The following is a 23,847-nucleotide window of genomic DNA, read 5'->3' as shown; positions in this document are numbered from 1 at the left end:
AGACGGATTGGATATGCAAACATTTACAGACAAATCTAATGCCTCCTTTATACTGCAGAACAGACTCTGTACCTACTTGCTTTTAACCATGTGTGTTCTCGCCTATTAAACCACCTTGCACAATTGGAAATACAATTTAATGGGAATGGGATACTGTTCAAATTGGGGCTTCTGCTCTTTTTGACACAGACTGCCTCTGTGGGCTGGCAAAGTCTAAGGGCTCAGCGCTTTGCTTTCATGATTAATCAAAACCAGTCAGGGGAAAATAGTCTAAAAGCCCAAAAAGATCTGGCTCTCTGTGCTCCCGCATTTGGAGTAACAACCAGTGAGAAAGGGTCAAAACAACCAGTGAGAAGGGGTCAATCAGCAAACCCAGTTTTAAGCTATCCTTGTCCTGTTAGTCTTCTAGGGCCATGCAAGTCTCTTCCCATCTTCTGCTATCAGTCTTTTAGTGTCCGTTCTTTACAGCCCCCACAAAGCACAGGCAGGAGAAACTAACTGGAATTTGATATGCTTGGGCTATGCTTCGAGTAGTTGAGAGCATTTATACTGGAGAGACTTTAACCAGCATTTTAAGGGGACTTTACATGGGTACAGAATAGTCCTAGAGAAACCAAAAAATCACATTAGAAGGAATGGGACAAGCTTTAAGAAACACTTCCGAAGGTTTTACAGTTCTGGCATTTGCATGGATGCATTTGGCTTGTTCACAAATAAAGTAATTGCACAAACCAGCAGTTACTTGGATTTGCAATCATCTGATGTGGATGTGTAAATTATTTTTTTAGACTCATATTTAGCCTAATCCATCTATGATACTATTAGATGATGCTATTATCAAAAGAAATCATTCAAAGATGAAAGAAATTTTGATGATTTCTGGTACACTGTTTCATTTATTTGACTGATGCTTACTACTTTTTGCCAAGAAACTGAAAAATGGGAAGAGAAAGCAAGAACAAAAGCAATACAGAAATGACAGAGGGAAAATTACCTGGACCAAGCCTCATGATCTTGGGAACTAAGCCTTTGTACAGAGCCAGAAATCTGTAGCAGAAGAAAAACAAACAAAACATTTCAAACAATATTCTTGCTCTAAAAGAAGAATGGAATTTTAGCATGTGTTTGTTAAAATGCTGGCAGAGCACTTAGAACCAATTATTTGAAATTACACATGTTCAATAGCAGGCTGTATCTGGATTTTAACATTTTACAGAGGCAGATCAGATGAAGAGAAAAAGTTAATCAATGTTCAGTCACAAAAGCTACGTTGTGAGCCTAGCCAATCAGAAATATGACTTTAATCAGTAAGATGGTTTTACTTTCAAGACAAGTCTGTTAACAACAGCTGCATACATGGACAAAATGACTGCTATAATTGAATATCAAAGCTACAACTCAGTCCCCACTTGAGAAATATTTTAAAAAGTTGGAAAATGTTATTGCCACAAGGATTTGTCCCCAATTTAATTATTTCAGCAGTCATTTTAAAGGTACAGAGGTTTGTATAATTACAATGAGATTAAATTGGGAAATATTCTGTTTTCTGTTGATATTTTCCTTTTACAAGACGAAGAGTTGAAAAAAATTACACATGAGCTGTACGAAGCATTTTTTTGTGGAAGATAAATTTTGACAACCCAAGAATCATCTTGTAAGTCTTTTGTAAAAGTTCACATGGAGTAGGAAGATATCTCCATGTAATTCTTAAATACATTTTCAAAATGTTACACTGTGCTCTTTTGATACTTGAGTTCAGGGTGGCTTAATGGTCCTCGTCAAATCTGAAATATAACAACATGGTTTTATGGACCCATATGAACTAAAACAGAGGTCTGGACATTTATTAAAATAAGAATGTTTTACCCTTCCTCTTTATAGACTGTTGCCATAGTTTTAAAACAGGTTCTGTACTTGATCTCTCCAGGAACTGGCTGTGGTCCTTGAATTCTACTTTTTGCAACATCAAAAGGAATGTTAATAATTGAGGCTATTGTTCCTGAGACTAGCCCAATTCCAAATTTCCTCAAAAACTCCAAATTTGGATCCTACAAAAAAAGAGAGAAAGAATAAAAAGGGAACCGGAAGGACCTATTCAGGTTAAGCACTATAAAGTAATACGTATTTAATCAGAAAACTCACACAACACAACACACTCATGTTATTTTAGCGGAACACATTAGGATTTCCTATGCTGGAACTTGTTTTCTTGACAATCCTATTGGCTATGTTTTTACACATGGTCTAAATTGCTGAAGTACACATTTCCTCACACAGGATTTATAAACACAGTTCATAAAGAAAGACTGGTATGGCATATGGGGATGATTTGTATAATTGGGCTTCACAATGTACTTAGTATTACTGTATCAAAACAGGAGAAATCCAAGCACACTATTAGCTAATTGGCCAGAATATTTTACAAATGACAGCAACTTCCACCATGAAGCCTACTAAAACGCTCATTTGTGTGTTGGACCCCCAAATGCTAAATTAAATAAAGGCTAATCTCAGTCTGCTGCCATTCCCCTCCAGGTTTTTTACATTTATTTTCACATGTAGCTGATCCACTGTACTGAGAAGTGCTAGCTTCCTGTTATTAACAATCCAACTCCGCGCAACTGCAAAAGAGCCTCCACGTTCTGCGCATTATAAACGGTGGTAACTCACTCAGCTAATTGGCTGAAGAATTTACAACAGATTGTTTCTGAACCCTACTATATATTCACAGTAGAAGTTAGAAGCAGGTTAGAAGTGCATCTAAAAACTTCTTTGCTCCCTCACAGTTCACAGTCCAATGGGGTTTTATTTGATCTTTGAGAACGACCTCCTACCTGGGCATTTTCTATGACATCAAAGAACTTGAGTTTATCTGGGAGTCAAAGTCTCTTGACGCAAGTTTAATCCTATTTCTCTAAGTAGTGGAAGTCACAGGGAAGTGTGTTCCAGTGCATTTCCTATGGACATATTTTTTTGCTATTGGTCTTCAACAGCAAGGACACTTTTTTGCTACATCAGACTCTATATATGCAGTTCCATTTTTTTCATGAAGGTACTTTAATTATAGAAAATCATCAGTAAAATAGCAAATGATCTTGCCATGTTATAACATCAGCACAATATTAAAACGAAAAAGTTCTTTGTTTCCTAAACCTGTACATTTGTGACTGAAAAAGGAAACAATGAAGAAGTTTTCCTTTCCAGATTAGCAACAAGAAACATAAATTAAAACTTCCATAATATGCATTGGACAAAATCCATACAGGTGTTTACAGAGAAATGTCAAAATCAACAGGGCTTTTTATTACTTGCAGAAAAACTCAACACCTTGATTTCACACAACATGAAACATATCAGCAATACCTTTAAAAATTAGAATGGCTCGTGGTACATAAAGAATTGCAAGACTTTATTAGCAAAAAGCTTAGCAGCTAATTTCTCTTTATTCTGTACATACTGACAGTGGTTTATATGCAAATAAAATAAAGCCAATATTTCTGGTATCTAGAGAAGAAAAAAAGACCCCTTTTGAAGTTTGAGCATCATGCCTACCTACCTCCAGGCAGCAGGCATATGATTATACCCACATCTGAGAGCTAAGTACTATTGCAGGTTGTACTAACCTCCCCAAACCAGGCTGCAGTGAGGACGCTACTACTACTTTGTTGACTTTTCATAGTCCAGAATGGTCTGAAATATCTTTGTCAAGCAATCTGGTGCAAGAACACTTTCTTCCATAGCGCCAAGTGCAGTGGGGTGCCCTCTGGGCTAGGCAACACGTGTCAGGCAAAAATATTTTCTTGTAAAGCATTGAATTTCAAGCCTTGCTGCTCCTGACAAATCCCTTATATTTGAAGGACTGATTTCATATTTTGGTGAATTCCCAATGCCAGTTTTGCCCGCTTTGTGTTTGAGAGTGCCACAGAGTACAGGATATAGTGGGTGTCCGATCAAGTGAGTATCTATTGAAACCAGACACTGCATCGACTCTCCTAAAGGGAAATGACCACAGATTGCTTTATTTGTGACACAGAAAATGTTGAAAGGCAGCATTTTGCTCATTCACAAAACTGGATTCTAACCAAATGTGCTATGGTATATACTAGCTTTGCTATAGAACTTGATTTTTTATTACATATCTCATGGGAAAGGTTTTTGTGGCATTTGTCACTGTAATATCTGGATCATTTCATTTGTATAACAGATTCAAAATAAATTTAACTGTTAAAAATAATTAAAAAGTTATTATTTTTCTAAAAGCACAGAGTAGTGGCTTTTTACTGTGCTACTGCTTCCAAGTGAAAAAAGAGATTCCCAAACATAATTTATGCCTCTCTACAATGCTTACATGGACAAAGGAACATTGGCTTTCTATCATGTGGGTACAAGTTGGTGCTATCAGGAAGCAGTGCCTTTCTTTTTATACCGAAATCTGTCCTTTTCCTACCCCATGGACAATGCCAAAATATTCATAACAGTGTAGGACCCTGTGAAAGGAGACATGAGGATAACATATCTGTCTAGTGCTAACACTGCGACTGGCTAGCAGAGGCAGTTATCATCATGATATTGTCACTAACTTCTGCACCATGAGTTCACTTACTGACTGTTACATGTTTCATATTTGGTACATTAGAAAAAAAGATTCTGACAAGCTCCTCTTGCTTTCATAAATGGCAGAACTGGAGGAAAGCCATATATGAATTCTGTTCTTAGGCAAAGGTGGTTTTTCTGCAGTATGAGTAGAACATGTAGAACAGAAACTTGATTTTAGATGGTGCCACACCACAGTACAGTATACCACAAGGAAGTGAAATACCATTTTGCTTATTTACAGTGGAATAACTTTGCTGTGGTTGGATAACGTAATCTGTGATCATCTCACCTCTTTACCACCCTCTTCACAGTCACATTTCCTGTACACCTGAGTCCCTGCCCTGTGAGCACCAGCAGCCATCAAAAATAAAGAGAGAAGTAGGCCTCACTAATAAATTCCGTACCTATGCATGTCCTGCTGGATTTCCCTGCTTTCTTTGGGAGAAAAAAATTTGAGATGTTATATCTCTGCTTTTTATACTTCATTACTCCTATCCTAACATTTTTAAATAAGTGGAGACTCCATAAGTTCCTCCTGAATCATATGCTGCTTAATTCCTTCTTTTATATGCCATAATTTCTAGCAACAGAAAATTCTCGCCCTGAATCTAGCACATACACACCACACAAGAGTGTCACCCACTGGAGAGAGTTTTAATTTATCAGTTTCAGTCTCCAAAGCCCCTGGCTTTCTTTTCCCTACCACTTTATTCACTTGTTTATTTGCTGGGCACTTTGTCAAAACCTCTGTTTAAATCTTTGATCTCAGTCAAAAGCTTCCAGACTATCCTCATCCGTACTCAGAGAAGGTCACTTAATTCAATAAGGAGCATAGATATTAATCCAGCAATGAAATAATCCTTCGGTAAAGGCATGTATGCTTGGAACTCAGTTAAATTATTTTTTTCAGAATAACTGAAAAATCTTTTTAGAATAGATAAAGACTCACCATAGTAGATATATTTGTACTGATTTAGACACCCATCTTAGGTGCAGTCCAAGGGTTCAAAGGTAGGACACCACACTCGCATATGCAGCGGAGAGAAGTAAGTACCTTCAAAGGAATAGCTCAAAGTCCCTAAGGTAGGTTGCTTGAAGTAACCAGAAATAGGTAATGTAGCCAGTCCACCGACATGCATAATAGTGTTTAGAAACCTGACCAGCAGAGACACTCAGGAACACTACTTGTTTTTCCCTTGTGAGGCCTTGTTCAGTCTGAGTACAAGTGGCAGAATGTGTCACAAAGAAACTTGCAAAAAATCAATAAAATCAAAAGATCAATAAATATTAATTTGTCTAACTGAAGCTATTTTTAAATATTGTTTTAAATATTATTGTTTGCTTCAATATTTGGATGTTTGTCTTGAGATCTTTTCATGGTTTTTTTTTTGTTCTTTTTCAGTGGATGAAGGGACAGATCTTACGAGAAAGAATACTTTTATAAATATGATTTAGTACTTCTGAGCACCTTGTAGATAAGTTCACTGTAAAAGAATAATGCTTACTGGATAAGGAGAATGCCAATTCCTGACAAGTTGCATGAAGAATAAGTAATAATAATAGAACAATATTTGAAGCTGGTATCTGCAAAGCAGCCTACTGAAGTTAGCCCAAAACTAATACTTAGAGTGAAATATTTGCATTAAGTTTCTTAAATTCCTTTGAAAATGTTAGCCATAATTTCAGTTTTATAGATGACTTACACTTGGTACAAAAGTGCCAAAAGTGATTTGAAATGACTGCTAAATTTAAATATGTTTGCTCAAGGTCACATAACGGGTCAGCGGAGAAGCCAGGAATGGAGCTGAGAGGTTTTGCACTGTATGTTGCACATTCCACCTCCCTGTGTGTGACAAGGAGGACTTTAAAAGACAAGGCTTTGTTTTGGCCAACTCTGGTTCTGCCCGACATACCTAGGAATTATGGGACTGAAGAGGGAGATAGGCCAGGAATAAGGGGGGGGGTAAAATTGCTTCTTGGCCTTTTCAGCTAAAGTGAAGTGTGATAGCATAGGAACTCCTATGGCAAGCTAAGAGGTGCCACAAGACCTGCCCTAAGATACATTGACTATAATCACGTGTTTGGCAGCAAAACAAGCTGTAAGGAACTGCTTTAGCCAGCCTGATAATTGGTTTTAATCACTAAAAGGAGATCCCTATGGCAACAGACAGTGGAAGAAAAGAAAATGTGGGTCTGAGGAAGGAAGCTTTCAAGACAGAGGAGAAAAGGTATATTCAGAGAGAGGCAAGGTGGGAGATAGCTCTCAGGAAATCAACAAGGAACAGACGAAAAACTCAAATGAGTTGCTTTAAACACAGACACTGAGCCAGAACCCAGAGGAGAGACAGGGTCTGGGTCCTCCTGCTGAGTCCCAGAGGAGAGCTGGGAAGAAAAGCTGTCAAATTCTACTCTTAGGGAGGGAGAGGCTAGTACAGATGTGATCAGATGGTTTGGAGGCATGTAAACTCCCAGCAGAAATCCGCAGTAAGGAAGAGAAAATGATGTAGACTCACTGCAAGGCTCCAGAAAGGGTGAAAATGAAAAGATGAAAGTGAGTCTCATCACTGTTGTGGTAACATCATGCTTTGATTCTTTTAAAGAATATTCACCATTTCTGTTTGTGACTTAATCAAGATTTGACCACAGCTTAAGGAACAGCTTCATAGTTTTATTGACCCTGAACTTCTGTCCATCTCATGCATTTACATAGTAAACTCCTTATTGTAAACTATAGCTTGTTGTCTGATTAGGACAATGATGGTCTGATCTTTGTCAAGATGCATAAGAAATGCTGAAATTACAACTACAATAAACATATTGATGACCAGGAAAGGCATTCCAAAATGCATAGTCACAGCTGCACTTTGTTTGAATTGAATGTGCTTTTTTCACACTGGTATCTCAGATTCCTCCTTGAGTGCAATCTCATTGCAGCAGACATTTATTTAAGTTTTTAAAATCCACCTGTCAGATGTCTGACAGCATAAGAAGATGAATGACAGCCACTAGAATAAATGTCCTGGCTAGTCTCCAGAGTGACATGACTGTCTGCTGTACACGGTACACATTTTCAAACAGTTTGCAATCCTCTCAGTGATTTGTTTTTCTCACAATACAATTTCCTGATAAAATTATTAATCCTACTCCAGATTTATAAGTAGCATTATTACCTATTATTTACTCTTTTTCTATAACCTTTTGGACCCATAGGTCAAGGCTAGGACTTCACTTCTTTCAGTCCTGAAACAAACATCTGCACCAAAGAACTTTTGATGTAAATAAAAAAATTGACCACAACAAATATGTGGTCACCAATTACAAAATGAACAGAAATCTGGAGACTCAGCTCTCCCACCTAGAGTTGTTCTACACAGATGATCAGATTGTTCATAAAGCATTGGGGTTACAAGCGGGTCACCTTTTCATGGCATCATTAAGACACTAACTATGCAGAAAAGAGCACCCAGAAATGGATGTCTTATTGCTTACCCCTGCAGCCAGTACCTTTGTCTGCACTCTCTATCTTCAGCCTCAGTAGTTTATGAAACAGAAAAAAAAAGAGTAGCCCCATGAATACCAGAACTAAAGAAGTTTGATGTCCTATGGGTTCTTGTGACTGATTGATACTGAAGTCTGGAAAGGTGCAAGCTCACACTAAGGCTTACATGGGCTTTTTCCCATGGAATTCAGTGTTTAGTAAGGCATAAGTTCCCATTGAAAATTTCCCTCACCTGGGCCAATCATAAGATGCACTTATAGGACCTCTCCTCCTTTTAAATGATTATTTGCACGTCTTGCAAGAACTTAGCTATTTTAAGTCTGCCTCTTTGTCAGCTATGGTTGAACCTGTTTATCAGTTTCAACATTATCCTAATTTCTGTAGGAAAACAGAAGAAACTTGTTTTTTCTTCTTCACATTTTTATTTTGACCAAAAATTCCTCTCCTGACAATTCATATCTGTCTTGCCTACAGGAATACTGCAGTACAGGGGCAGTTGAGGTACCAACAGACTCTCCTCCTTTGATGTAACACCTTGTGGTGATGATGGCCTAGGCTGAAGACTTTAAACAACACAGGCTGTAGTTTCCAAAGCCACCTCAGATTGGAGACTGATCATGAGGTGGTTTGTAACATTGTACTGGATTACAGCACTGCCATTTTTTTTTTTTCCCAGTTCACAGGTCATCCTGAAACCTGAGCTTGGATGGTAGCTCTGAGATTATTCCATTTCCCACTCTGATCCAGTCTTCTAAATCATCTTGTTTTACTATTTTCTTCAGCTGTGTTGCATCACACGTCCTTTTCATTGTCCTTACAGATGACTTTTATGTTTCCATAGGTCTGAAAACAACTAAAAATAAAATTGTTGTCTGCTATCTTATTTATTTGCCAAGCTGAACAGCCCATTTTGGTTTCCCATCTCTTCTTCTTTGCCTACAGAAGTTTAGAGCCCTTTCTCTGACAAAACAACACACTGCTCAGCTCCCATGGCCTGATGCAGCAGTCCTTTTGACAGCAGGCACATCTGTGGCAGCTGGGGCACGCAGTGCCTGACTTGAAATGAGTTTTGCAGTTGGCCACATTTCAAAGGGGGCTTTTAACAGACAGTAAGGAGATTCCATGTTGTTAAGAAATATGACAGCCACTTGGAGGTGGTAGCGAGCAAAGATTTTAATGAAACTAACGTTTACCATCAAACCTAACTATGATAAAAAAATTGAAAAGCGAGAACTGCTGGACGCCTATGAAATGTGCTATAAAAGCAGGTGCCATAAAACTGAGACGATATAAATTTGCAGACTAATTTGATTGCTAGTGCAGATGCGTAGCTGTTAATGCTCTATGGTTGATACATTAGTGGCAATTGAAACAAGTCTGGCTTATTCCATTTTCAGTAAACAGAGCATAAGGTTGGCTGTAAATGGTCTGTTTGACAAAATAGACTGAACATATGAAAAATTATTCATTATGAACATTTACAACCCACACATGTAATTTATATCACTTGACCACTCAACATAAAAGGTTTATTGTTTTTGGCAAAATAAGCTGCAAACATCCTTAATTGGGATGCAAATTTAATGCACAGTTTAGCACTGTTGACAGCTAAAAGGCTCATAAGGACATTTCCATACATTTTTCCACTTAATGTTACAGATGGTAAACAGCAGATACAAGAGCCAAAGAGTCAAGAGCCAAAATGATTTCAAAAGTGTAGTATTCTTAGTTCACAATTTTAATATGTTTGTCAATATCACAAGACTGACTAAGATTCTCTTTTCTGGCGAAATACACAAAGTGAACAAATTACGTTTTGTAATGAAATCGTGTATGTGCGAAATATTGAAAAGTTACAACTGTCTAATATTTTTCAGACTAACTGCAAAACCGCTTCTATCAAATCGTAGTACAGAATCACAGAATCACTAAGGTTGGAAAAGACCTGTAAGATCATCAAGTCCAACCATCAACCAAAAAAAGCCACCACCATGCCCATTAAGCCACGTCCCACAATGCGTCGTCCACACGTTCCTTGAACACCTCCAGGGATGGTGACTCCACCACTTCCCTGGGCAGTTTATTCCAGTGTCTCACCACTCTCTCAGTAAAGACATTTTTCCTAATATCCAGCCTGAACCTCCCCTGGCACAACTTGAGGCCATTTCTTCTTGTCCTGTCACTCGTCACTTGGGAGAAGAGACCAACACCCACCTCTCTACAACCCCCTTTCAGGTACATGTAGGGAGCGATAAGGTCTCCCCTCAGCCTCCTCTTCTCCAGACTGAACAACCCCAGTTCCCTCAGCCGCTCCTCATAAGACTTGTGCCCCAGACCCCTCACCAGCTTCATCGCCCTTCTCTGGACACGCTCCAGCACCAGGTTTGATAACTCTTAGCCTCTAGTACCTGCCTACTGACAGAAGAGGTTTAAGTTACAGATCACAAAGTATTGTTGAATACTTCTATTTTCCATCACTGAAGTGAAGTTCAATGCAGGTAAACGCCTGAGACATACCGTTGGCTAGCACAAGCCAGACAAGGCCTGATCTGTACCCTGTTAAATTCAGGGTAAAATTTGCATTGATTGTAATGGGAGTTTGATCAGAATTATTGGCTCTATCTGTATGTACAGAATTGTCTATGGCACTGATGCCAGCTGGCCTAGAGAGTCCTACTAACTTTATTAGCGCTATTAAATGCTATTACCATTCAAAACAGACTGGCTGCATGAAACCTGCCTATTAGGAATGGTTCCTTGTCTGCGCTAGTTCCTAAGCCATACGCAGGAACAGCGTTGGCTGGCCGGGGCCAAAGCTGTGCCAGGGAACATTTAACAGCACAGATGACTGAGTTTCAGCGACGCTGCTCAATTTACTAGCACAGATGTAGCCACTGTGCAAGCCACCGTGCAAGCCACTTTGCACTAGTCGAACGCAAGGCAAACCTCTCCACTTATTTGCAGTTAATGCAATCTAATTCCACATTGATTAAATTGTCTTTTGCTTTTGATAGTATATACAGGACAGCCGGGCCACTGGCTGACACCATTGAAGTAATTTCTCTTTCGTTTTCTGGATGTGTTTAAAACTATGTTGTAGACGTTAACGATTCTCTGTGTCATGCAAAATCTGTATAAAGTACTAATTTCTCTTAGATCATAAAGCTCTGAATCTTTCTAATCATGTAATAATTGTTTCCCATTTTTTTTCATCTGAAAGGCTAGGAAAGCACGCTTATGCCGAATACTCTAACTGTTCTTCAATTGCTATGCAAGAACACTTCAGGATTTCCATAGAAGTTGCACACAAGCCTCTTTGTCCTTACCTGCATATGATTCTGAATGTTCTGCATAGTGATTATAACTTTTCATCTTTTGATCAATGTAAATGTGTTTACTCCTACCTTAGTATCAAGCTATGCTTGAGCCTTGAGTTTTTAGAATGTGTGATTAAAGTACGTTATAAAGTAAATACACTGAAAGAAACTTGTAGAAACTTGTGGGCTAGCTGCACTTGAACAATTCAATTTACTGCAAATAAGAAGTGGAGCTTTTCTCCATTCACACAATGTTGCCAACAAAAATACCAGGCTACTCAGAAGTGTAGAAAAAAAAGAGGTGTTACTTCATCTGGGAATAGAAACTGATCCCTTTTGATGTAAATTGCAGCTTCTTATATGAATATCACTACATAATACACCTGTGACTGTTTAACTGTCATCATCTAAAAATCACATTAGTGAAAACACAGTTCAGTAAGTAACGTACTGGAGTCATTAATAAACCATTAGCTGTTGCTCACACAGTCATTTAGAAAGTTGCTAGTATTACCATGTTTTCATTAGTAAAATTTCCCTTTGTTGTAAAGGGAAACGTTTCCTTTGTTATGTAAAGGAATATAAGACTATAAAATAAAATTGCTTCAAGTGAAATTGCAGCGCTAAAGATTCTTTTTTTTTTTTTTTAACTTGCAAACTACATAAAGCCCCTGTGTATGACCCTGTAAGTCCTGTTTTAGGCTGGCTCCCTCCCATATGGATAAATCTCTTCTGTCATCTTTCAACACCAGGTTGAACTCTCTTTTGAGTAAATAGGCCTGGTACATGGCCAGAATACCCTACGTACTGCAGCTCTGACACCTCCTCAAGCTTACCCCTTTACTTTGTGAATACTGAAAGAAGTTCTAGAAACTGATTTTTGTCTTCTAAGCCAGTTTACCACAAAAAAGTGCATACATACCTAATATAAGCATAACATACCTGTATCCTGATTTCTGCCTTTTTACATTGCTACCATGATATAAAGGGAAATTCATAAAAATGAGAATTCAAACATGACTACTTTATTTATACTCAGCTTTGCTTAAAAAGTGAGAAGTACAAATCCTTGGTTTGCTTCCATTGAAATGCTATAGATTACTGCAAAACAGAGAGCAAGGTTACTCACTGTTTATTACTAAATACCACAGATTTGCACAGAAAAATACAGTGTAAATTAAATTGCCAAACCTCTTATCTGTTTGTCTATTGCATTATATGAAGAACTTACTTTATTGACTGGAAGAATGTTTTTCACATTGAAGTAGAATCCAAAGTAAACCATGTTAAAAACTCCATGACGGCCCAGTGTTGCAGTAAGACCTTTGTTGAGTCCTTGGAAGCCCAGACCATCGGTTTTAATGATCTGCCGAGCTTGAACAAAGCTAGATGGTTGCTAAACAAGTTAAGCAAAAGAAGGAAGAGATCATCTTTACAAAAAGAAAACAATAACCATAGCATCATTTCAATCCTGTTGACAAACACAGTGCTGCCAATTCTTGTAATTTTATCTTAAGTCTCACCATATTTGTTATTTCCCCTTTCCTGTGATCATGTAAAAATCACAACTTTCATAAAAAAAAAGAAGATTCCTCATTTTTTTGATTGCAGAAAAAACATGAAAGCATAACTTGAATACTGCAAAAGACTAAGGATCGCTAAAGCAATGAAAAAGGTCTTAAAATAATAATTAAAAAAATAGATTTTATAGAGCAACATGTGGCTTTGAATGTCTGAATTTGGCAATAGTTTTTTTATCATTGATGCTGTGCTGTTAAGATTATGACAGATGAAACCCTTACACAACCAGAGTATATAACAATTATTCTGGACAATAAGAGGACAAAACCAGCTTCTCCAGTAAAACCAATGGCACAGGAATATGCACAGTGAGGGAGTGATAAAAGGGGCAGAATTGGAACAGGAAATTTTTGAGCCATTATGGCTAGGGAAGCAAGTCCTTGGGAGCCACAAATTGGAGCAGCAAGGGAGGCCGTAAATACTTGTGTTGAAGATCAGTTTGGCAGTTTCCAGATTCAATGTTAGGGTTGAAAGGGTGACAAAAGGCATATATATTGCCTGAGAACCCTTCTGGACCCTCTGAGGCTCTTCATACTGTTAAGAATGCAAACCACTCCTTGAAGACAGTGAATTTTGAAGGAGTTGTTGGGTACACAGCACTTTTTAAAACCACATCACATGTTAAACTTTCTTCTTCTAGTGTTGAAAATCCTGAAAAGAAGGCATTTGTTTTTTTTTTTTTTTTCTTAAGCATCCAACTGGAAATCCTGTTTTGCCCTCCTAATGAATTATTTGACTTAAAAAGTGTAGTTAGATTTTGAAAATCAGAACACCCATTTAAATTGCAAGGTACAGATTTAGGAAATATTGACTTTGGAACTCCTGTTTTGAAAGTAATGCCCAAAAGGCATAGAGAACATTTTAGTCAGCCAACTTGCATTTAACGAAAGGTAGAAAGGAAGAAACTTCCTCGGAATCCACTTACATAATGATCAGTTCCTCAGACAGGATCTGCCTGACTACATATACATTTGATCTATTTTCCAATATACTGTGATACTCAGATTTAGGTGTTCCCCTTCTGAACATTTTAGATTTCTTTTTAGCAGAATTATAGAAAAGTTCCTTTCAAAAGGTTGTTGACTTGAGTATGGCTTTCTCCAAAGCATAAAGCCAGCTCTGGGTAACCAAATATTTAATTAGAAAGGCAAAACTTGATTTCCACTAGGAGGCTCAAACATGAAAATATAGAAGAATTTTGACTACAATGCTGTGAACACTGCTAATTTCAATACACGTATTTGTTTAATAGCTTTCCATTTCAAAATATCACTGTGGCAGACCAACAGCACCAGCCAAATGATGCCTATTATATCTGACACAGCATATGACTGCTTATTTAGGTGACTGACAAGTTTAGTCTTTTATACTAAGTTTCATTCTGTTTTTTCATATTTGGTAACTAATATTATTCTGTCAATGCTCTGCATACATTTAACTATAGTTTACTTTTCTAACTATCCCCAGGGATTCAAATCAGAATCTATTCTAAAATGTAGATATCCAACATTGAATATGGTCCAGATACTAGCAATAAATCTTTTCTCATGCACAAAAAATGTGGATTAGATCTTTAAAAAATAACTAGTCATCCTGAATAAAGTGATTGAAGCTGAATACAGCAACTTTCAATAGTAAGGCATCCCTTGGTCTCATCTTGAAGACAGATTTACTACTGACTCAGAGGGGAAGCCTATCACTTGCTGAACACCTGAGATAGGATTCATCAGTCCAAATGTAGATACCTTCAATGTCTACATCTACATCTAAGCTACCCAAAAAGCCTCCCTTTTTCAGTCCTTTAGCAATAAAGAGGGCTCTCCTAGACAGCACCTCACTTCATCCAAAGCAGGCATCTAAAATGTTAGCTGATCAAGCCATAGAAGTTCTGTGTTTCATCACTGATGACGGAAGGACCTTAGGATGACTAATTCAGATGGAGGAATTTATTGTATAAACATCTGGAGTTTAATTCACTTCACACAACTGTTGACTTATACTTAATTGAGACCTATTCAGTGGAATCTGGAGTCAGATTCTTTTCATCATAAAGCAGAAACTTGTAGTAGTTTAATTAATCACAACTCTTAAGTCAGGTAAGAAGATTTTTATTACCACACCAGCTTCTACAGCCAGTGAGTTATCCATGGCTACAGGGAAAAGAAAAAAAAAAAAAAGAAAACCAAACAACAAAGTGTTGGGCCTTTTAGCAGTTTACCTTAACAAAAAGTCAACGCTATTTTTACCTGTAGGAATCCACATTACAAAAGTGCTGATATGTGATTTATAGTGGCCTTCCTCTTTAAACTTATTAGCCCTAGAAAGATGATCTGGTACCACAGAATAATTCAGCTGTCACCGTAGTGTGTGAATATTTGCTTTGGGGGTGTGCAGGAGTCTGGGTGTGGGTGTATGTGTTCATGCTCTTCCTTGTTCCTTTTAAACAAGATATATTTATTATTTCAATACAATAGTCAAAGAAATATGTGAACTGCATTAGGTTTCATCATATAGTATGAAAGCTACACAATGGGACAGGTACATACTTTATTTAAACCTTTTAGAAAAACAATGCATGGTAATGAAATGTGTGTACCATTGCAATACGCTGTATAATATAACATGCGCATGCTTCTCCCGATAGGCTTGAGTTTACATGCTTTAGTGTGGAATGTTCTTTAACTTATTATTAATGAGAACTTGAGATCATGGTAACGAAGTCACTGGAGTTCTCCTGATTTACAGCAAAATGTGGAATTCTAACACTTTTTTTAAAGATACATTAAAAATTGATATGTCTGTGATTTAACTATCTTTGTGATTTAAGAACTTCAGTCCCTTGGATTTTTTCATTAGGGCAAATAGACATTTTTATTTATCTTTTAGGTGTAAACTAGGTTCCTAGTGGAGTCCCAATGGCATTCTTTTACAGTTTTATTTGTATGATAACATACTATTATTTGGATTTTGTGAAAATTTGCATTTAAATTAAATTCAAAGAATGTTCACCTAAACCAAAACAACTCAGAACGCTTTTGAACAGCTACAGTAGTGATTATTGGAGTATTCTGAAGGTCACCAAAGAAGGGATGCTGCAATTAAAGTAAGTAATTGCATAAAATTTTCAAACTAAAACACCCAGGCTTTGTTATAAAGTTTGCAATACAGAAAAATTTAAAATGTATGAAGCGAAAGGATATATTGGTCTCTTGCAACTTTACAGGAACTAGTTTGCTCAAAATATAATACTGATGTATTTTTATTAAGATAGGTTAATTGTACCTTCACAACTGTGAGGCAGAAAGATCCAGAATATCTGCTTAGTTTACTACTGCTGGAGCAGTAGTAATCCATAATTTTTTCATATCACCTTCCTGAGAGAGAGCTCCTCTCACGTGTTGCTTTCTCCCACTTTCAGTCTCTCTCCTTCCAGGATTCTAACCTTTTTACTCCTGTACTGTATTAGCTCTCTGTTTCAGTGGCTTTCCTGCCCGCGGGTAAAAAATGTCTAGGCTGGAGACTTGGAGGAACCAAACATCTTTCATATGCATTGAGAATCGAACAGAAATTTATCAAATGTTTTAAAATTTATTCTGAAAGAGAATGCTTCTCTGGATGAGTTATGGAGTAGGTACCAGCTAGTCTATGACATTTGGAAATCAGTGGCAGTACTTTGCCAGAGTGTACCTGAGGAGTTTGGCCCAAACAACCTTTGTAAACGGCCAGGTGATAAATCATTTTATTGTGCATCCCCGAAAAGCATTCAATTTGTGCAGATGAGTGCTACAAGGCATGCAAGTATTAACTCAGTCAAAACCTAATCATAGAATATGCAAAAATCATGCCTCACCAGGGATTCAGCCAACCTTTTCATGCCATGCTTATGTGATTTGGCACTTCTACCATGGTACAGCTGATTTCTCAAAAGATTTTGAAAGAACTGATTTGACAATTGTTAGTCTTATTCACTGAGAAAAGAAAGAAGGAACTGTGTGACTGCTTTCCTTCACTTTAGCCTGGAACATTTGCTACATTAAAAACTGAAGCTGGTGCATTCCTGGGAACACTTGATTTTGATGAATCACTGTTTTCCAGTTTAACTTTTTTCCCCTTTCAGTAGTACCCAAAACCATGGACAAAGTTAGTTTTGCACACTGACTTCTTTGAAGAAAACAATATTTAAATAATAAAACTCTGAAATGAAACAGGAATTTAAATTATCGGTGTGCTTTATTATATAACTATTTCCCTGTTTGTGCTTATAAATGTGAAGACCTATAATATAAATAATTTCATCTAAGACTCTGAAATCTACCAGCTACATTTTTAACACAAAATACACCAGCTGGAACCTGGCAAAGGCATGGAGCCATGGTGTTTTACGCTAACCTTCAGTGCTCACTTGAAGTCTGGAGCCTGCTGGGGCAAATGCACCGAGTGGCTCAGGTTCATACTTCTGGATTACAATTCCTCACAGTGCTGGGCTGCTGGCTGTTCTGGAGGGATGAAGGCATACTTCAGGCACACAATATTTACAATGGAGATGCTGACACTGCTAACAATACTGTATGCATCTCTGTGCATATCTGAAGATACTGTCTACTGAGCCTCTTCTCTTTTTCCATTTCTGTTAAGCCTGAGGGAAAATAATTTGCACCAACCCAATATATTATAGACATTCTGCTCTAAATATGAACTTTGAAGCGCATTACGCCTAATAAAGCGGAAAAAGAAGAATGGAGCAATTCTCATACCTCTGTGAAGGCATTCCGATTTGTCTGCAAGGTAACCTTTACTACTTCAAAAGGGTTAACCACAACTGCCTCTGTCAACCCAGATCCCAAGCCAGCAATGGCAAATGCCTAGGAAAGTTAAAATTAAAGTTAAAAATTAAGGAGTAAAATTTCCCATACATCAGATTATGAAACTGAATGATACAATGCAAACTGCGAGATTACAGTAATGTAATAATTCTTCTACTAAACAACTTCAGCCCTTGATTAGGTGCTGACAGTTCATGAAGACAATATGACAATAGCCATAAACAACATTCCAAAAAATACAAAATAAAATGTCATAGCACTGTCAATGAATTCTCTTTTCAGCTGGAAGAAAAATTGTGGTACCAATTTAGTATGAAAACATGGAAAAACAATGCCTTCACGTTATCTTTGGGTGGAGTCTGAATAAAAACACAAATATAAATGCAGTTATGCAGCACTGGAAAAAATAAAAACTCTGCACTGAGAATTAAGCATATAATACTAACATATTAAGTAAAAAAAATAAAAGAAATGTAAGAAATTTAAATAGCGCAGTACTCAAGCAAATTACACAAGTAGAAGGAAAGTCCTCCTAAGAAAATATCAATCCTGAAAAGGTTAACAGGGGAATGAGTGGCACACATGGAAATGTCAGCATCCTCTGCAAGAATGAATTAACTCCATTTACTTAGAAGTTGATGATACATTACAGCCATAGGAATGGAGATAATCACTGCTTTGCTTTCCATCATGACACAGCATTTAAAATACCTTAATTCGTTTATAACAGAAAAATAATATTGAAATATTTAGGTCAATTGAGAAAATTCAGAGGTGTTAATTTTTGTGATAAGTTTACACATTTATTGCCTCCATTTAACATCTCCAAACTTTCTAGGGGCTGACAAGAGTCCCAGGTCCAAAATATAATATACTGAGTACCTTTGCTGAAATTCAAGGAAACCAAGGGTAAGGAAAAAACAATAATGAGAAAAATTACTTATTCAATACAGGGTGATTTGAGCAGGGACTCTTGAGAGCTCAAGAAAGAGAAGAATGGTAAGTTAGGAGGGTAGTGGCAAGATCCAGCCTTACTGCCTTTGGAGAACACTGTGTTACCAACAAATCTGTTTTTCCATTATGAGATGGGAACATAACTTATCCCTTTCACCACCAACCATGAGACTGAAGCCAGTAGGAAGATGTTGCTAATGTATGCATTTCTCTTTTAACAATAAATGTTGTCTTGATATGAGGTCTGTTGAGGCACCTAGAAGCATTCTGCCTAGTTTAGACCCTCTCAGTGTTCTTTTTCCCTCGCTACCATGGCTATCTTGGGGGCAAAAATGCCTCTATGGTAACAGAATGGCACTAAAAATGTCAGAGGTGTTTGATGGTTGCTGCATCTGCTATATGAATCAGAGCAGTTTTTGGTCAGCTATTGCATGTTTACAAGTTTCCAGCATATTTTCCTCAAAAAAAAAGTGATGGTGTACTATGGAACCTCAAACTCTGTTCTTTCCACTTGATAGAGAACAAATATCAGCCTCTCTATTTACATCTAAGGATGAGAAGAGCCTACTGAAAAAAAGGCAAGATAAAATAGGAGATACTGTAAACAACTATAGGGTCAGTAGAATAATTAAGAGGAAGAGGAAACTTGCTTTAAACTAGTTGCTTCCATGACCATTCAGTTGCTGCAATGGAAGGCAAATGTAAATGGCAGTAATACTGTTTGAGAGAGACCTGAAATAATGATAAAGCGAATGTCTCTTTTTTTGATGTCATTTTGGTTCACATGGTGTGGAGTTATTTGTTTTTAAAAGACAAGACTTTATGTGTTTCCTTCAGTCATCACAGACTTCTCTCTTGAGAGCCAAAACTATAAAACAAATTGCAGTTCAAAACTCATTCAGGCAAGAAAGTTATAATACAGGTGTTGAGGATTTTATTGTTTGTTATTTAACAAACAAAGTGGGTATTTAACCTCTTCCAGATAATTCACAATTTTAGTCTTGCTTAATGCTGTGATACCTTGATAATTATCAGAAAAATACAGGACCCTCTACAGAGAAAAAAAAATGTTTAACAAATGCAAGATAAGTAAACTGGAAGGAAGCAACAGATTAAAGTAGAAATACTGAATGAGAACTTACTGAGAATTTTCAAGAAAGAAACAACTTGCTAGTTAAAAATTATCTTTAAACAAAAAACCTTATGATTATGGGGAAAACTGGCCAGCATCTCCCATAGAAGTTATGTGCAGCCTTTTTCAAGATTTGTCTGAAAATATTATCATGATCAGTATTGGGAAACATTCATTACCAAAACCATAAATAGCATAACCATAAAGATGTCAATTGTTTCCTACAGTTGTGATGCCACTATTGTGAAAACATATATTTACTATTACTTACATTCTTACACCACAGAAAGCAGTAATTCTTATAAAAAGTTTTTTATTCCAAATGGTATGATAACAGAATTAAGCCCTATATAGGAGAATGCAGACAACATATGTAAGCTACATGTGAGCATTGGAACATTTTTGTGTGTATGTATGTCCTGTATATTGTTTTTAAAAGTTATGGTTTCGAGACGAAATCCTAACTCCACTGATGTATAAGGGAGTTTTGCCATTGACTTCAAAGGAGGTAGCAGTTTCCTATCAATAGTTTATGTTTCTGTTATAAAGTCTTTAGAATAAGACTGGGGTCTATATTTTTGTTATAATTGCACTGTGCCTTGCAGAATAGCACTTTGATACCTGGTTGAGGTCTCTAGTCACTATCACATGAATTAATAAAAATTGATAATGTTCAACTTTTTTTTGTTATTTTGCAAGAATGAAGAATGACAAGCTGCATACAGACTCTTCCATGGTGATTGTCACTATCCATGTCAACAAATGTTATGACATTGTAGGGAATTATTTTTAAGACATTTGCTATAAAAATTAATGTAACTATCATTTTAATAAATTCTGTTACCAATGTTTTCAAGGGACAAACCTGTTCTGACCCATCTACAAGAAGGGTCGGAAGGAGGATCCAGGGAACTACAGGCCTGTCAGCCTGACCTCGGTGCCGGGGAAGATTATGGACAGGCTCATCTTGAGGGCGCTCATGGGACACGTGCAGGATAACCAAGGGATCAGGCCCAGCCAGCACGGGTTCATGAAGGGCAGGTCCTGCTTGACCAACCTGATCTCCTTCTATGACCAAGTGACCCACCTAGTGGATGAGGGGAAGGCTGTTGATGTTGTCTACCTGGACTTCAGCAAAGCCTTTGACACTGTTCCCCACAGTATTCTCCTGGAGAAGCTGGCGACTCGTGGTTTAGACAGGTGCACTCTTCGCTGGGTAAAAAACTGGCTGGACGGCCGAGCCCAGAGAGTTGTGGTGAATGGGGTGAAATCCAGTTGGTGGCCAGTCACAAGCGGAGTCCCCCAGGGCTCAGTTTTGGGACCGGTCTTGTTTAATATCTTTATCAATGATCTGGATGAGGGCATTGAGTGCTCCCTCAGCAAGTTTGCAGATGACACCAAGTTGGGCGGGAGTGTTGATCTGCTCGAGGGTAGGAAGGCTCTGCAGACGGATCTGGACAGGCTGGATCGATGGGCTGAGGCCAACCGGATGAAGTTCAATAAGGCCAAGTGCCGGGTCCTGCACTTTGGCCACAACAACCCCATGCAATGCTACAGGCTTGGGGAGGAGTGGCTGGAAAGCTGTCTAGCAGAAAAGGACCTGGGGGTGTTGGTTGACAGCCGGCTGAATATGAGCCAGCAGTGTGCCCAGGTGGCCAAGAAGGCCAACGGCATCCTGGCCTGTATCAGAAATAGTGTGGCCAGCAGGAGTAGGGAGGTGATCGTGCCCCTGTACTCAGCACTGATGAGGCCGCACCTCGAATACTGTGTTCAGTTTTGGGCCCCTCACTACAAGAAAGACACTGAGGTGCTGGAGCGTGTCCAGAGAAGGGCGACGAAGCTGGTGAGGGGTCTGGAGCACAAGTCTTATGAGGAGCGGCTGAGGGAACTGGGGTTGTTTAGCCTGGAGAAGAGGAGGCTGAGGGGAGACCTTATCGCTCTCTACAACTACCTGAAAGGGAGTTGCAGAGAGGTGGGTGTTGGTCTCTTCTCCCAAGTGACTAGTGACAGGACTAGAGGAAATGGCCTCAAGTTGCGCCAGGGGAGGTTCAGGCTGGGTATTAGGAAAAAGTTCTTTACTGAGAGAGTAGTGAAACATTGGAATAGGCTGCCCAGGGAGGTGGTAGAGTCACCCTCCCTGGAGGTATTCAAGGAGTGTGTGGATGTGGCATTGTGGGACGTGGCTTAATGGGCATGGTGCTGTGTGGTGTTGGGTGGGTTGGTTTTTGGTGGTGTTTTTTTTTTTTTTTTTTAGGTTGGACTTGATGATCTTACAGGTCTTTTCCAACCTTAGTGATTCTGTGATTCTGTGAAAAACTGTTGGTTGAACTGGCCCCTTTAATTTTGGGCTCCTTCTATGGTAGGAAATGGATGGGACTGTTCAGTATACACATATTAAATTAGAACATGAAGTTCTGTATCCATACATACCAGTCCTGGCGGTAATGATGCATATCCTAGTAGCTTCTTGTATTGTTCGAAGGTGAAAAACTGTAAATAAAAGTTAGAATGAAATTGCGCTGGAAAAAATTTTGAGTTACTTAGGCAAACGAGTAAAACCAAACTGCAGTGGAGCTTCACTACCTCATATCCTGAATAGCCATGTGCATTTCTGCAAAATAAATATAAGCCACTTTTTTTTCACACTCTCTGTAGCAGTGTCAGATGTGCAATAGTAGACAATTAGGCTTCAGAACGGATTTTATTAGTGTATCATGCATAATAGTAGCATAAGTGCAATTAAATTAATGTTTTACATAACAGTTTGCTTACAACACATAGTTTGTGATAATTTATATACTTTTCCTCTAGCATCTAACTTTCATATACTGGTATAAATGTAGTAGCAGATACTATCATTTCTCCCAAGAAATCACCTTCACATCTTTAATATAATATACTGCAATCACTTTCACATTTCTCAGATATTAGTCTACTTCCCACCAGAGAGATGTAATTGCAGATTTTGAAGATGGAAAGTCTGTAGATTTTTATAATCTTTTACTGTCAACAGACACATTACTTTCAGTTTTTGCTCTTTACAAATAAATCTTCCACCCAATTGTCTGCTTTCAGTCAGTGGTGCTCAGAAGTTCTGAGCATCTGCGATTCCTTAGAGGATGAGTTTTGAAAGGTGTACTCTTTTATGTTTGAACTTCAAGAAAGAAATGAGAAGCTCAGCTTCACCTGCACCAACATGGAGAAAGACAACCATCTGTAAATGGCTCACTTTGCAACCTAACACTTCTTGCCACCCAAATCCATTAATTTTCAGAATACTTTTTGTGAAATCTAAAAATCAAAGTGGAATAAATTAACAGCTTTGTTCTTCCAAGAACAGTGTTAAGAATAACCCTGACCACACTGAAGTCAGTCAGAAGCTTCCCACTGACATATGCAGACAGACTTTCACCACCTACTTCCTTGTCTGTGGACACAAAGTCTAAGATGCATCGGTCAAGTTATACTCTAAAGAAAGGGTATTTGTGACATTTTACAAATTATTGGTAAGATGCCCTCTGAAATACGGCACACAATCCTGGCCGCCCTTGTTCAAAAAAGATAAACTCAGACTACAGCATATTCAAAACAGGGTTACCAGGACCATACGGAAAACTTAAAGTTTTTTTCAAGAATGAAGACTGAAGCAGAATAAATGCTTGCCTTGTTTAGTCTAGCAAAAGAGAGGCTGCAAGAATATGAAAAACAAGGAAAGGAAAGATATGTAATGTAAAGTAATTGGGTATAAGTGTAAAAACTACTCATGAATAGAATGTGGCTTGAAATCTGATGAAACTTTCTCACAACCAAAGGGGCGGGGTCCTGAAACAGTCTTTCAATAAGAATAATGGGGGAAAAAAAATCTTAATCACTTGTAATGGAGAGTTTGATAAGTTTATGAAGGAGATTATAGAACAGCAGGGGACTAGACTTGCTGACTTAAGA

At 38.0% G+C, this 23,847-nt stretch overlaps 1 protein-coding gene across 1 annotated transcript in view; it reads right to left on the bottom strand.

Moving 5' to 3' along the window:
- The window catches only part of SLC25A21 (solute carrier family 25 member 21), a 268,977-nt gene that overhangs the window by 1,630 nt on the left and 243,500 nt on the right, over window positions 1-23,847 (bottom strand). Inside the window, exons 5-9 of the mRNA XM_059819839.1 lie at window positions 22,333-22,392; window positions 17,748-17,855; window positions 12,644-12,808; window positions 1,867-2,048; window positions 995-1,047 (exon numbers count right to left, since the gene is read on the bottom strand). Of these exons, the coding sequence (XP_059675822.1) occupies window positions 995-1,047; window positions 1,867-2,048; window positions 12,644-12,808; window positions 17,748-17,855; window positions 22,333-22,392 (568 nt within the window). The remainder of the gene's footprint in view (window positions 1-994; window positions 1,048-1,866; window positions 2,049-12,643; window positions 12,809-17,747; window positions 17,856-22,332; window positions 22,393-23,847) is intronic.

Source organism: Gavia stellata, chromosome 7 (genome assembly GCF_030936135.1).
Source record: "Gavia stellata isolate bGavSte3 chromosome 7, bGavSte3.hap2, whole genome shotgun sequence".
Taxonomy (NCBI): domain Eukaryota; kingdom Metazoa; phylum Chordata; class Aves; order Gaviiformes; family Gaviidae; genus Gavia; species Gavia stellata.
Note: the sequence above shows the minus strand (reverse complement) of the source record. Positions and strands in the feature narration are given on the sequence as shown.